General features: G+C 40.3%; 1 protein-coding gene, 1 long non-coding RNA gene and 1 other non-coding gene across 4 annotated transcripts; all 3 read right to left on the reverse strand.

Annotated features, from left to right (window-relative positions):
* Window positions 1-2: 2 nt before the first annotated feature.
* On the reverse strand, window positions 3-8,708 carry fbxo31 (F-box protein 31). Of its 2 annotated transcripts, XM_069162376.1 has the most exons (10): window positions 8,200-8,708; window positions 6,328-6,399; window positions 5,749-5,835; window positions 5,235-5,311; window positions 4,906-5,073; window positions 4,664-4,738; window positions 4,306-4,415; window positions 3,993-4,146; window positions 2,635-3,008; window positions 3-1,883 (listed from the first exon to the last, which is right to left on the reverse strand). In XM_069162376.1, exons 1-10 carry the CDS (start codon window positions 8,630-8,632, stop codon window positions 1,661-1,663), a joined length of 1,773 nt encoding a protein of 590 aa, XP_069018477.1. In that variant the 5' UTR covers window positions 8,633-8,708; the 3' UTR covers window positions 3-1,660. The 2 variants fall into 2 exon arrangements, with proteins under 2 accessions (XP_069018477.1, XP_069018478.1); XM_069162377.1 differs by lacking the exon at window positions 5,749-5,835.
* Window positions 8,709-10,238: 1,530 nt separating this feature from the next.
* Window positions 10,239-14,364, reverse strand: LOC138206172 (uncharacterized). Its single transcript, XR_011178917.1, has 7 exons — window positions 14,289-14,364; window positions 12,197-12,822; window positions 12,018-12,103; window positions 11,364-11,897; window positions 11,118-11,234; window positions 10,418-10,745; window positions 10,239-10,328 (listed from the first exon to the last, which is right to left on the reverse strand). It is a non-coding gene; the product is annotated as an uncharacterized lncRNA (long non-coding RNA).
* A 250-nt stretch (window positions 14,365-14,614) lies between these two features.
* Window positions 14,615-14,687, reverse strand: trnar-acg (transfer RNA arginine (anticodon ACG)). Its single transcript has one exon. It is a non-coding gene; the product is annotated as a tRNA-Arg (tRNA).
* Window positions 14,688-15,313: the final 626 nt, after the last annotated feature.

The raw sequence follows: 15,313 nt of genomic DNA on the forward strand, positions 1-15,313 counted from the left end.
GGTTCTTTTCAGTTTTTTTATTACTGAGAAGAGCGCTTAAGCTGAAAAGCTCCCTGAAGTCTGATGTGAGCAGTTCAATAGGTCAAACTTAGTTTTCCACAAAATCAGCCAAATGGCATTGAAAATAGTACAAAGCAACACTTCAAAGGCAAATCATTCAACGAGCTGGGTTTACATAGAGGAGACTGTATGAAACAAATACACTAAATGATACGAAATTGATCAAATGTAACAAAAATAAATCAATGACACTTTAGCAGACATTTTATGTTTTTGCAAATGTTAGTAAAGCTGCAGTCTGATATAAAAGTGCTGGCCAGTGGTTTTTGAATGATTCACTATACTGCCCAGAAAAGTGCACTTGGAGTAGGAAAGCTACCGGGCATCACCAACAGGCCTTAATGATTCATACAGACACTTAACTTGGTATTGAGATGCACTTTGAGCTGTTAGTTTGTATAATGTTCAACTAGCCTGGTGTCAAGTTTGATATAAATGGGGAAAACTGGAGGGAGTTGTTTTGCAGGTATAAAGCCAGGCAAACACTGTGTCAGCCATTTTAACAAACAACAAATGCACTACATTTCAAAGGTGAGAGGAGTTTCTGTTTCAGACCATAATTACAGACATATAAACTGTATAATTTGGATACTTTCAATAAATCCAGCTGATGTATAGGTTAAGTTATTCTATTGCAATACATTTTTTTCAACTTACGTAATATGTTGGGTGTAGTGACATTGAGTATGTTTAATGTAGGACCATGAACCAAAGTGTATCACTGAAAAAGATATCTCGAGCTCAAAGGGCAAAAACTGGCTGACATAATTACAGTGTTTGATAAGACAGTGGGTCAACAGTTAGAAAATTGCCCAGTTGTAAAACTCACTCTATATCCATTAGACAAATGTATTCAATGAATGTAACTTGATACCTTTTGGTTGTAATACACATAAATAGTTTTGTTTTCACTAACTTGTGGCAAGGAGAAAAACACCTGAGATGCTGTCTTCTTTTAAGTTCTGATGTCTTTAAAGCAAAAACAACAATGACCAACCCCCGTCACCGCAAAAAAAAAAAAAAGAAAAAAAAAAAGCAAGGCATGCTGCTCCTTAGAAATAAAAGTGTTCAGGTACTGGGTTATGAGTGAAATGCAATAAGAGCTAAATAAACCGCAGCATGCACTTCAATATGATGGGCAGTGAAATCAGAATAATACCATTATATAGTAGAATACATTGGACACCTTTCTTCAAGCACTACCAAGTACAGACATGGTTTAGAATCAGAGGCACATACAGTTTGATCCATAATAAATGGTATTAAGTGGTATCATTCTTCTTTTTTTTTCCAGCAGGGAATAAATAAATAAATAACATTTATATGACCCATTATCATGCTGCACTGGAGGATTAAGGTCATACTGAGGTGATAAATGGTGACTTGGGAGGCCTTTCAAGGTGCTTGAATGGGAACAGGTGCGCGAGTGTGCACGATCAAGGTGACAAACTAGCTAAAGTTAGATAGTAAAACCTAAAGTTTGTGAAACTGTTACAGATAAAAACCAGGAGAGTTAATGTCAGCAGAGAACAGAGGTGATTCGTGTATAATGCTCGTTATTCTGCCTTGTATCGTGGGAGGAGACTTAAAGCTTGCTGCATCAGGATGTCCAGGACTGCATGTTGCACAGCATGGCCTCAAATCGCTCCATGTTAGGGGCGTGAGCATGGGGCAGGTGGTCCGTCAGGCGACTGTACAGACTGAAAGACTTCAACTCCAGCCAGATGAAACCAAAATGGTCCTCATCAAACAGCACAAAGAGCCCCGGGGTGCGCTCTGGACTCGTAAAGCCATGCCCAGCAATCAGGCCTGTCCCATAGAAGCTGAAAAGGAGACACATCTATTTCAATGGTTTGTAGAGTCTGTGCACACAAGTACAGAAAATTACAGCAACGCTTATGACCATGGTATTTTACTTTAATAATTAAATGTACCAATTACTGAATATTACATTCCAATTTCAAAAAGATTTATAGCAACCTCTTATTGGTTAATGCCGCTCATATATAGATTCATAGATAAAGGAAAAAGAGGGCAGCGGTTATTTTAGCTAAAATATGCAAATCAAACAATAAAAATGATCCTTAACCATCTTCAAATTGCATTTCAGTTTGTAATGAATAACTATTAATATTAGTACTATTACTATTAGTAGTAACATTTGGGCATTTTCTTTTAAGGTGACAATAAAAGATGTTTGTAGGTACATTCCTCTTGCAGGTTGCTTGTAATGCGATGCAGCCCAGCGGCTGTTTTTGTTTTGAGGTCTGCTAATCAGTGATCTCCAACCTGCTAAATGTATGTGACTTGTCAAAAAATTAATGTTAATGTGATACACCATTTCAGGTACTCGCATTATTTTACTCCATCTATCCTTTTTGCTCCAGACCCACTTTAACTAATTGTGGAAGCCAAAATCACCATTATTATTTTCATATAGTGACAAATTACAAATTCTGTGGTTTGGGATCATGTTTTCAGGATGCTCATTCAACAATCTACATTAATATTGTAGCAAAGCAGCAGCTACAATACATCCACATCTGCACTGTGGAATTTATACCGAGTCCTTACCATTTCCTGCAGGTGCGAGGGTACACTTCATTGCGAGCCATAACCCCGAGAGGCAGGACGAAGGGCTGGGCTTCAGGAGGATTGGTTCTTCTGCTGCTCGGGCCAGACTGGCAGCTGTCTGCACAGGCACCACTGTCTGCCTCCATCTCTTCTGCCCCTCTGCCACCGCCAGAGGCCCCTTCTGCTGCATGTCGGACTGACGTTGAGGCGCCATTTGCCTGTTGTTGCACCTCCCGCTGTACTTCCTCGTGCACCCCGAGTACCAGCCGGGACAGCTCCTCAATGTTGCGCTGTTGCTCCAAATCTGGGAGGACCACAGGCCGACTCAGGTCAACGTCCAATGTGAGTTGTCCTGCAGGAACATTGGGGTCTCCCTGCAGAAAGGCGTTTGCAGATTCATTTTGTGGTTTAATCTTAGATGCCCAAGGTAATAAATATGACAATGTTCATTCAAAAGCAGTCTGATATCAGTGTGATTTAAACAGGAATTTTAGTTGTAGAGTTTATTTACAAGAAAGCAGTCTTTCTGTGGAAAATTATGTCCATACAGCTGTAAACCAGTCCCTCCTGGAAATCGCAATCTTGCAGTCACATTAATTAATGCAAACTCAACTCATTTCTGCCATATTTTCAGTGCTTGCACTATTGCAAAATTCATAAGATTTCTCTACAATAAATGTGTTCACTGCTGAAACTATTACAGCACAATGAGCCTGTTCAAACAAAACATGATTTATCAAAAAAATAACAATTTACAGCCATGAAGGCTCTTCAACCTCTCATTAAAACAAACTGCATGCCAGTTAACTGAAAAAATTACGAAAACCGGAAGTGACCGGGTTTATGAGAAATGTAGTCTTATAATGAAAATTCGCTTAACAATCGCCTCACTTCCCTACATCAGTCTAATCGTACAGTGTGAAAATGACATAAGTTATATGCACCCTTACCGTTTTAGTTTGCACTTCACTTGTGTATGTGTTGAATTAATTTGTTTGTTTTTAAGAATTTAAAGTATTTATTTAAAAATGCGTGTTTTGTAACGCTAAGTCACTTTTATGACGAAGTTTATTTGTATAACTTTGAGTCTACGGTTCTTGATTAGCTGAGATTTTAAATATTCCCAGCTATTTCTGTGATGTTTGAATTGCTTATTGTCATAGGAAGTAATTACATGAGTCTCTTTTGATTATTGAGTAGTTAAAAAAATATTTTACAGGCAAAAGTCCCTGCAATGTCAAGCATTTTTGATAACAACAAACACTAAAACGCCTCTGTGACATCCTAGAGGGACAGGTAAACAGCCTGTGATTACTTTATATCACTGGACCTCTGACAATTACTATTCACTAACTTACGGTGAGTTTGGTGGCTCTTGCAGAAGTCCCGTGGAAACTGAGCATGACAATCTCCAAGCCATGACTGCCATAAGTGCCTTTGAATAGGCCTGGCTGCAGCAGGTCCGAGGGCATCGCAGGAGGCAGGTAGATCCTCCGGTACGTCAAGCAATTACTGTCATAGGAAAGAAAATGGAAGCCACAGGTTTACTTAGCCTCTGCCTAGACTTGTCGTTATTGTTAAAAATGCAAGCTGAGAGCTATTGAAGGTGTTGAAGTCAATGACACTTGATTTCAGCTACAGAGGAAGTGTATGCAAGGAAGAGAGTCATACTCATATTGACTAGTATAAATGAACTTCATCAGGATGAGCTCCTGCATGTGCTCATGAAAGATTTCTTCCAGCGTCCGGCCCCATTCTTCCTCCAACCATGTCCTGAACTCCTACACACACACACACACACACACACACACACACACACACACACACACACACACACACACACACACACACGCTGATGATTGACTTTGAATTTAAACATTTATCATTCCTCGTCATTATTCCTTGTATGTGTTAGCATACCTGGCCAATAAATCTGATTCTGATCAGTAAACATATGCTTTAAAAAAACAAAACAATTTAAACAGATCATCAAAAGATTTCAGGTAGAAAGTTCCCCAATTTAACCCACCTCCTGTCTGCCTCCTGGCATGCGGTGATGATCAGTCTGGTTACACTTCGTTGAAAATTCATCCTTCTTTACCGTCTAAAAATAACAGAATATGACACATATTAGAGAATGACCTACATTCACAAGCTACTAACCTCAAATTAAAGTAGAATCAGTTATCTGTGTCAGGAAATATCCTTTAAATTCTGTAGAGCTGATCTCTTCGGTGCACAGATAAGCTTTTTTATTGTGTAAGTCCTCACCTGTATGTCTCCTTTGTGGGGACCTTTGTGTCCATACATACACTCCACTGTGGCCTTTTTGCTCTCCCACATGTGGATACGGAACAACGGCCGTCTTCTCATGGGATCCTCCACACGGGGGTCATGAGGTGGCAAATACATCCAGCCAATGACGAACAACCCGTCCACCTGGAGGAATTTTTTTTTAAATAATTTACCTGCCCTGTCCAAAATTTGCAGCTATAGATTACTGCATCATGAATGATCATACAAAGAGGTCAACAAACTGTAAACTGCGGTCATTGTTCCTAATCTCAATGTAAATGTCTTGACTGAGAAACACCACTTACCACAACATTGAGCAACCCGCCATAAGGACCTATATCAGGCTGCCATAGGCCCAAGATATGCCTATACGGGTGAAGCACTGCAACATGAGAGCACAATAGCACACCATACTGATCAATTTCTGCAGCGCTACACTCGTGATTTACTACGAGCTACACAATGCATGGTTGAAAACACCAGAGGAGATGTTAGAAGCCACTCAGCCCACTTGTTCTTTAATGCCCTAATGGAGTCTGTGAGATGTAAACCCAAAGGGAAGAAAGTGTAAACTGAGCTGTTCCTGTCAGCCGTGTTTCTAAACACCACACACTGCACACCAAATTATCTGGCCTCCCATTTCACACTTAAGATGCAAGCAAACAGTGCGGGAAGAATTAATAACACATGTACTATTAACACAGGATGCATAACTCTGCTGTTATACAGTCACAGTTTGTTTTCAAATGAAATCAGTGTAAGTCCCACACACACATCCCCTCATGCTGCAGCCATCCACTTTGAGGCCCATGTACATACAGTGCGTGTACACGTCTCTATAGTCCATGTGCTCGTAGTCCGGGAGGAGCTTCATAAAGCGCCCAGACTTCACCCGCGGGTTGACACCTGCACAGGCACAACATAGGCATGTGTAGAGCAGCCACGGACCGAGGTGGGTCCAGCGCAGCACAGCGCTCTGATGAATGCAGTGATGTGCCAAAATAATTCATTCAAAGAGGCAGCAGCTCTTTCCACCACTTTGCCTGATGTGTTTTGGGGCAGCTGGTATTTAAAGAAGAAAAATATGCTCTAAATCTCTGCTAATAGACAAATTTAGGAACAGATGGGGGAGAATACATTCAAACAAAGTTATACCATCAACTTTCTAAGTTTAGGTGGGACAGAGAAAATACAATTATTTAAAAAGCATTTGCCGGGAAGGCTTTCCATCTGCTGCAGACCAGAGTCAACATTACGATGCTCTTTTTGGACACCTACTGTACCACACATGCACACAAACATATGTGAGGGTGCAAACACGGAATGACCCAAATGAAAAGGAATGAGCCAAATACTTCATTGGATCAATAAAGGATGACTGAGAGCTGTCATACTGACGTTTAACATAAAGGTCCTGGCTAGATACTCCTCCTGCCTCCATCTTCCTCAGGTCTTCCTTCATGCCAAACTCTGCAGAGAAAAAACACACAAGGGAATTAGGAGAAGGACTCACTGTAAGTTTGACTTATTAAAGACAATAAAAATATGTATAAATGGTTATGACAATTGATTAATACAGTTAGTCACATTTTTTAACTTTGCAATCTCCATATGTACTTGATTCATAACAGAAATTGTGTCGTCACATGTTACAGATTCTCTCTGAGGGATGTTGTCGCTTGAAAGGGAGATGGACAGTCTAATTAAAGTTCAATCAGCAGACACAGACGTGACCTGACCATTTCCGAGTCACACGATTTCTTCAGCACACAGACGGCCTGAGGGAGAAGCAAACTAAGCGGCTGTTTAGGACGCACGCCTTTACAGAAATCCAAACAAGAAAATGTGAAATCTTTTGGAGAAGGCTTATTATTTGATCATGAATTTGGTTCTATTATGTAATATAATTCTGTGTTTTTGCATGAGTTACGTGTTGTCATTTTTAAGATGTACTGATCATATATTTTAGCCTAACTGACAGCTAAGATTCTTAATTGAATGCTTTTAATATGCTGCAGCCTTTTCATCTCTTAATAAAAATACCTTTGTATTTCTAACTGCAACTGTGTATGCTTGCAGTAGTATTTGTTGTATTTGTATAGTATTTGTTCCTATTCTTCTGTAAGTGCCATTTTGGTACAAGGAATGTCTCTTCTTGTTTACTTTCATAATCTACAGCATATTGTTCCAATTAATAGATTAATGTGCATCTATAAAAGGGCTTAACGATAAATGCCTATTGCAAAAGCATTTTTTAATTTAGGGCAGTATATACATTTAGGTGTCTGAAATTAGAGAATTTTACTTTTTTCTTTTTATGAAAAAAAGAACCAAACGATTAATCGAGACAATTATCAAAATTGTGTTCAATTGATTTAACGAGATAATTAATCAACTAATTGTTCTAGCTTTATTTAGGTTTTTTTTGTGTTGGCATTCAAATAACTTAATCCCCAATTAAATTTATTACATCTTGAAGCTAATGTAATTAGCAAATGTTAACACCAGATTACCTGGAATGAGAATGTAGTTCATATTTTTACTTGGTAAAATTATTTAATTTAAGGTTGTGTAATGTGACAGTTTAACTTTGTGTTATGTATTATACTGTGGTATTTACACGTTTAATATCTGTCTCTGCTTATTTTGTCCATACAGATTTATAGAATTTATTATTTATTGCCAAAGAAAATTTCAAAAATCCCTTGATTAATGAATATTTATTTCTCTACACGTTGCAGCAGCACTATTTGACATGTTTTTAAAACATCATAAGTGAGCCGTGAGGAAATCAGAAACTATATCTTTGAATTTTTCAATAGGTTTGCGTCTAATGCTATGAGGCATATGGTTATCGGAGTCATCTGCTGACTTACAGTACAGTGTGATGGTTTGGGGGGAGGGGGGGATCATAACAAGAATGCCCACGGCCCCCAGAAAGGCTAGGCCCGCGCCTGCACCCAGTCTTATCAACACTGAATGGCTGACATGGGCCTCATAACAGGGAAAGCTCTTGGTCTATTTTTTTTTTTACAGCACTGAATTAGGATTCCGCGGCTGGGTTAAAGGTACTTCCCTTCATGTTTCCCGTGCAGATCGATAAAAATGCTTTTAGGGAAAAACGTTTCCGTGAAACCAGAGCTGGCACGTAACCTGACGAGAAGGCATTTCACGTCGCCTGATCGACATATCTCATATTTGACTCTCCATTATGTGTCTATCTAACGTTATTTTAGGCTTTAAACTATCTCCAGTAGTTGCTATATTTACCCTCCATGCACCGCCTTCTCCAGATGGTTTCCGTGTTGAGAATTTGTCTGAATTTCTTGCAAACGAGGGCAACGTTTGGTAGAACTGTTCCTGGAAGCAAGGAAAATATTTCCACTAAAAGCTCCGGCGGTAACTCCGTTAATAATTGGGGGTGTAGAGGTCCCGTGGTCGCGCGATCCAGACAGCCTCCTCTGTTGACATGACGGCTGCCATATTCACAAGCGTCGCTCGGCCCTGCAGTGGCGACGCCGCCGCCGCCGTGCTCCGGGCCTCCGCTGCCTCCACCTGCGTCGCCTTTCCTCTGGCCGACGATCCGCTCCTCTTCCTCCTCGTCCATGTCGGAATCGCTGCCTTGATCCTGCTGGCTATTCCGCTGTCGCCTCCGGCACCTCCGAGACTGACCCACTCCGCAGAGCCTGGCGCAAACAGCCATCCGTAGTCACCAAACAGGCAACATTACATCACTACAACACATTTATCAGCTGCAGTGGGGCTCATCTGCTCCTGTCCTCGCGAGCATGGGCAGAAACATTTCTTCTGACGTCACCGTGTGCACGCAAAGAGCGTAGTGGCTTCTTTCTTTCCTTCCTACCGCAGTGTTGTGTGTAACAGCCTGCGCAGTTGTTGCGAAAGTTTGTGAAAAGTTTGACACCCAGCAAAAGATAAGTGAGAGGACCCTGCTGTCGCTCACAACCAGTGAAGTGGGCAGTTTACTGGAAGTGGCCCCTCAAGGGTTCAGAGGTCAAGGACGTTATGCATATTTTGCTACAAAATGTTAGTAATCAGGTTAGGGGACAAGCAAAATAGGAAAATAAAATTATTATAATTATCATTAAAAAGTAGGTCCCATGAAGTTAATTATTGTTAAATAATAAATTACCATTTTGGTTAAAAAAAAAACAACTATGTAGAATATTATACTCACTCTGCTGCTTTACATCTCACTGTGCAGGAATATTTTGTGCCTACATCAGGACAGGCTCAATTCATTTGGCAGTATGTGCTCAAATCTTGAACCTTGTTATTGATCAGTTCTCTTTTTTGAATTAGCACTGCTTCTTGTCTGCAAATAACATGAACATGCATTGCAAGCAGGCCAAGGCTTTTTGGCCATGTGGACAGATAAGATAAACAGATAATTAAAAAGAGTTATATAGTAACCAATGTGAAAAACCTGTGAACAGTAACCAGCCCTGTTGATATTTTCTTTCATCACTCAGCATGGAGTTGACCTGAATGTAGATGTGGTTTGAGGTTGGGAACATTTATCCTTCACCGCAGTCATTTGTGATCTACATATGTGGGATTTGTTTGACGTTTGTGCTTTAAAAATCCAATCATTTCAATCTTAATTTAAGTTGGACAGAATAACTTTTATTAAAAGTTTGACAGTAATCAGTGTCAATAACTGAAGTTTACATATATTTTTAGGGCCTTTCAGCTTTACTGCCCAGTTTAAAAATATTTGTCAGAAAAGTAACCAAATGTAATAAGTGACTTTACTTTGATGGAGTACATAAAATAGTAACACAACTTATTGCATTTTGAAGAAAACACGAAGCAACCATCTTGTTTTCATCGACATTAGATTCCTCCTCGCTGTCAAAACAGCCTTTATGAGCCTTTCTGTAAAGAACAAAAACACGACACCTCATCCTTTCTGGTAAGTGCAAACAAAAGCTTCAAGGACGGCGCGTGATAAACACTGAGCTGCTTCCGTCTGTAGCTGTAACTGAGACTGTAATTGAGGCTGCAACTGAGGTTGTAAGTGTGGCTAACTGTGGCGGGAGGGTGCTGCTTGCAACTTCTAGTGTTGCTGGCAGTGAATGCAGGGGAGCGGTTCCTGGCTTAGGAAGAGAGGATGGACACCTTTTTTAGGTAATGAGGCACCAGGAATTAGTCAGTGCCTTTGACTGTGCCGGCACGGGGCTGTTGTCACTGTGACTCTACACATCCCGGCATGTCAGGCAGGTCGTCTGCCGACACCATCTGGCTTCCCGGCTGCAGCCTGGTTCGACAGGAGACTCCATCTTGTGCGCCACAGAGGAAGATGGGCGAGGGGTCTTTGTGTAGTCCGCTGTTCAGATGTCGGAGGATCAGTTTCTGCTGTTGATTGGTCCACTAGGGCTCTGTGAAAAAGGTCAATGTTGTTTTCATTTGTCTTCATGACAAATATACATTTAAAGTTTGTGTGCCAACAAATACTAAAAGTCTTTACATCTACAGCTGTGTCCACCAGGCGAAAGAGCTGGCTTTGAGCGAGCAGCAGGCAGCAGGGGTCGGTTCTGTGTCCAAGGTGACTACAGTGATGTCCTGAAAACTCCCCAAGTTCAAAGTAACCTTCATCTACTTCCATATCGACATCCGACTCTTCAACGGCCAACCTGTCGGCCTGCAGGACTGTACCAGTTTGCTGCTAGAGGTATTCCACTCCATTGCGCTCATTGTTAAAACAGTGGATGATATACTATGATATTTACATAACAATGTATAAACTTGAATGAAGTTGTCACAAAAAACAACAAATGATTTCTTGCCTGCTGTACCTAAGGGAAGAAAATGGAAATAACCATTATGGATAAATGGATAAATATTTATTAAAGCAATAATACACAATATTTGATCAGCGGAATGAAATGTCATTTCTCACAGACCCAAGGTGCTACCACACAAGAAATAAAACAGAAGTCAAAAATAAAAAAACCTTTTAACACCTATTACAAACACCAACATAACTGTGTCTCTGGCATGGTCTTATTGCTTGCATTTAAAGTGCAGGAACTGTGATGTAAAACAAAAACTGTAGAATATAAAAAGATACCAGTTCAAATTTAACATGATACAGATAAAAAAGCACAGCGACGATTGGCTGAATGAATACGGTGTGCAAAAAAACAACAAGATAAGTATAAACATACATATCACGTGCTTCCTCCAACCGAGTTGCCGCTGCTAGCAATGTGATGTTATCCGGCTCAGTGGACACAGACGAGCTGGGGAGGGTGGGTGAGGCTGTATGCATACCTGGGTCAAAGCTAAAATAAAAGAGTAAGACAACAGATAACTATCATGAGTATTGAACAGCAGTAAATAGAAAACATTAAAATTGTATCATACAAATAAATATTTGCTTTCAAGGTTTGACTTTCAGGGGGGAAACAAGCCTTTTCACAGTCTTGTTCAGGCTTTTCTGGTTTGGCAACTTCCCGACCAATAAGGAGCAGAGAGAGGCGGTGGAGCTCTGCTTGGTGGCAGCCTGCTGGGGAGTTCTCCCGGTATTTTGCTCTTCCTTCATGGCAACAGCAATTCTTCCAGAAGTAAAAGAGCTCAATATACCCCTCGAAGCACTGTTTGTTGTGGGCATGGTCTCGGGAGTCTTCGCTGCCTCCTGTAGGATCCCTGTTCATAGCTGCCACCAGGTAAGCAGCATATCCCAGGGCATTTTCAGCCACCCACTTGAATGTTTGCCTGCGAAACATACCAAACTGGATTTCAAAGAAACCCAGAAGTTGTTTCCTGTTCTTTGGATCCCCATTTTGCTGAATCAAAGCTTTTCTAGCCTTGTCCAGCACTCCCTCCGGGGACAGCGGTGGCATCCACGGCTTCCCTTTGTTATTTTTCCTCACATTTGTTCCTCACACAATGGTGTCAGTGAGGTTAAGACTGCCATCAGCACGTCTCCTAAAGTGAGGTTCGATCTGGATGAAACAATAAATGAAAATGTTAAAAAAAAAAGTTGAGAAACAGATGAAGTTAAGACAGCAGAGAATGATGAAAATTATATCATAATATTATTAGTTATATTCAATTATGATCACCTTGAAATGTTAAGCCCGGTCCTCATTCCACCTTGCAAGACCCCACAGCAGGTAATCCTGGAAAAAGGTATCGCTTGCAAGTGTACCTGTAAATTAAATCCAGAAAAGTTAACAAAAAAAGAAAAAGTCTGAGGACATAAAAACATTTCATTCAGGTAGCGTTGCCAAAGCAGGGCCACCTTTTTGGTAGAATCCATTTTCAGGATCCAGCCATATTGGGAGGTGATGGTGGCCTTTATTTCCTCCAGTGTTTGAAAGACATCCTGGGCATACACCTGCATCAGCCAGCGGTATTTAGGGACAGGAAGTTGTGGTTGTGGTTGGGGGGGTGGAGGGAGGAGGGGGAACGGGCAGGATCAGACCTGATGTGATCGCCCTGGAAATTCCTTTGCACTCTGTGATGTACTGGACTGGTTTCTGCAACCAGACCTCAGCATGACACTCCTGCAGCATCTGCTGGGTCTGAATGCTGCTGTTTCACAGCCTTTGCCGACACATTAAAGTGATGCCCTTCATGTCACATGCCAGTTTCGAGGCCAATGTCAACCTGAGAGTCGATACTGTGGTTCCAGCTGATGACCTTTCTTTTGCAGCTTTGGCAGGCCAGGTATTCAGACGCAACAAAGTGCATCTTCCCCACCCACAGCCGCCACATATCTGATCTTTTGGTGCAGGCCAGCCGAGGTTAGAGGTAACTGTTGCTTATGATGCTTCAGTGTTGTCCGCCTCACCAGGACCTTTGATATCTTCCTCTGGTCCACTTCAGTCAAAGTGTGTATCCAACCAGCTGGAAGACAGACTCGTGCTGGATAAAACAAAAAAAGTGAACAAATGAAAATTCACTTTACACAGCATAGGGTGATAGGCTATTAGTCAAAGCAAAGTTTATTTACAACTGGTTCACGAACAAACAAAACTCAAACAGCAAGTAAAAAACCATCAACGGGCAAAAATAATCCATGTGGAAATGAGATAAACTTGGAAAGCCATGACGTTACAGGGATGAATGCAGACAATCTCACAACTGAAAGGGGAGATGCATATCTACTGATGGGCTAATTAAATGCAGGTGAGCACACGAACTGATTGAGGTAAAAAAAAACAACCACAAAGGCAGGTAGTTAAACAAGAGGGGTCTCCTGTTTGCTGGATCTCTGTAGTGCTGAATTAAAGCTTTTCTGGCTTTGACCAGTTCTTCCTGTGGGGACATGGGTCACATCAACAGCTTTATTTTCTTTATATCACTCACTTTTCTTTTTTTTAAACAGTAATATGACATTTGTTTACATATTACTTAAGCTGTGTGTGTGTATATACTACCAGTTGTCCTCAGTCATGCTCACCTTATATTGCTGATTTTTATAGGAAGTTCTGTCCATGTCAATTTTTCCAACAGGCTAAATATGATGTATAAAAATCCCTGAATTACTTAATCAGTAGTAAAATATTGTGACTTTTATGTGTGATCAAAAATGGAATAAGAATGATTTATATTAACATGTAAACATAACTACATATTAAACGTTTTTGCACATTATCAGCTTCGCCAGATGTACGATTGTACGATCATTTTGCCCTCTGTATGTTCAATAAAGCCAAAAGTTCATTAAGTCAAATAATTTGTTTTATTTTGTATTTTTGCATTAGTTGTGAGTTGTAATCAGTCTAGAGTATCTAATTTTAATTGATTTATTGACCTAATCAGAAAAATAAAATGAAGATTCCTATGTCTGTGGATGTGCATCGCTTCGTGACCACGTGAAGTCTTTCCAGCCAATCTCCCTCTAATAATGACCGCGAGTTTTCCAAATCGGCGAATAAGATCGATAGTTAGGTAGCCTATTAAAAAAATAATAATTAAGGAGCATATTTAAAGATTGCACAACAACGGGCTATGTGGAATCTCAACTGAAAAGGTAAACATGTTATTTATTTGATTTCCATGTAAATGCCGAACTCGTGCTGTTATTGGCTCCTCTTACTAATGTCATGCTCGACGGGTATGTTCAAAAGTTGTGATTAAAATTACTGACAAAGATGCTGTTGTAAAATAATGATATAGTGTACATTTTGAGCATTTAATTAGGGACACCTAGTACATTTCAGACCAATCTTTTTAAAGAAATGCTAAGAAACACGGATGACTTAAAAATTATAGACTTCAGACCTCTATCATCATTAATCAACCTGGCGAGATTATATTTATTGAAACAGCAAACCTATTACTTTTTGAATAAGAAAAGTACTGTGAACTAAGAGATGTTTGCTGACCTGCCAGATGCATGCAATTCTGGGCAGAACTTTGTCCCCATATGCCAACCGCAATGTCTGTCGTCGTCTCTCGGCTTCACTTTGGAGTTGATTTGACAATTATTGGTAGTTGCAAGGGTAAATCTCGGTTGCAATGCGAAGCATTGATTGGCCATAGTTTACCAATACCGATAGGTTTATGTTTGCAGACGGAAACGGGATTGGTTGTCACTACCAAGAATAACCTCGATTTACATACGAAAAAAGACAATGTGACGCAACTCACATTTACATACGAAAAAAGACAATGTGATGCGAGTCACATTTACCAAAATAAAAAATATAGACGAGCCAGCCAGGAGTCGAACCTAGAATCTTCTGATCCGTAGTCAGACGCGTTATCCATTGCGCCACTGGCCCGCGCTGAAATTGCACTGGACCACGTGACGTTTTAAAGGGTTATTTCGTACGAGGCTAAGATTATTCCTTTTTCTTGAGACCACAGATAAAGATTAAGTCTAGGACATTAACCGACCCATACGTGCTTATACCGCAGATGCTGATAACAAATACATATAAATTAAATAAAACTATTAACAATAAAAACACAGTAAATGAACAGAAAAATGTTCGAGACTTCCATTCGCGGACCTGGCAACCCAGCAAAGACCTCTGCAGGCGGTGCCCGTGGTTGACATGTATGAAGAAAAGTTTTACAACTAAACAGCTTGTTTGGACAGGGAATTTGTTATGATACTGAATAACTTCAAGTTGTATTATAACATATGTCATTGTATTTTAACGTATATTTATGTGCTATGGAGCGTAACAACGGGATTGTTAAATACTGTAATTGTGGGATATCTTGACTCGAACATGGCAACCACGAAGCAAAACAGGAAGTGTCGTCTGGCGGGAAATTTGCTAAACATTATGAAAGCGTTACCACAGAGACACTGGGAAGACATACTTTTCACAGACAAAGCTGTATGACGAGTTTAAAAAAAATAAAATAAAATGCACGGTCAATATTAAACGTAGCTTAA

The sequence above is a fragment of the Embiotoca jacksoni genome, unplaced genomic scaffold (assembly GCF_022577435.1).
Source record: "Embiotoca jacksoni isolate LCO1_2020_lvr unplaced genomic scaffold, fEmbJac1.0.p SCAF_3, whole genome shotgun sequence".
NCBI lineage: Eukaryota > Metazoa > Chordata > Actinopteri > Embiotocidae > Embiotoca > Embiotoca jacksoni.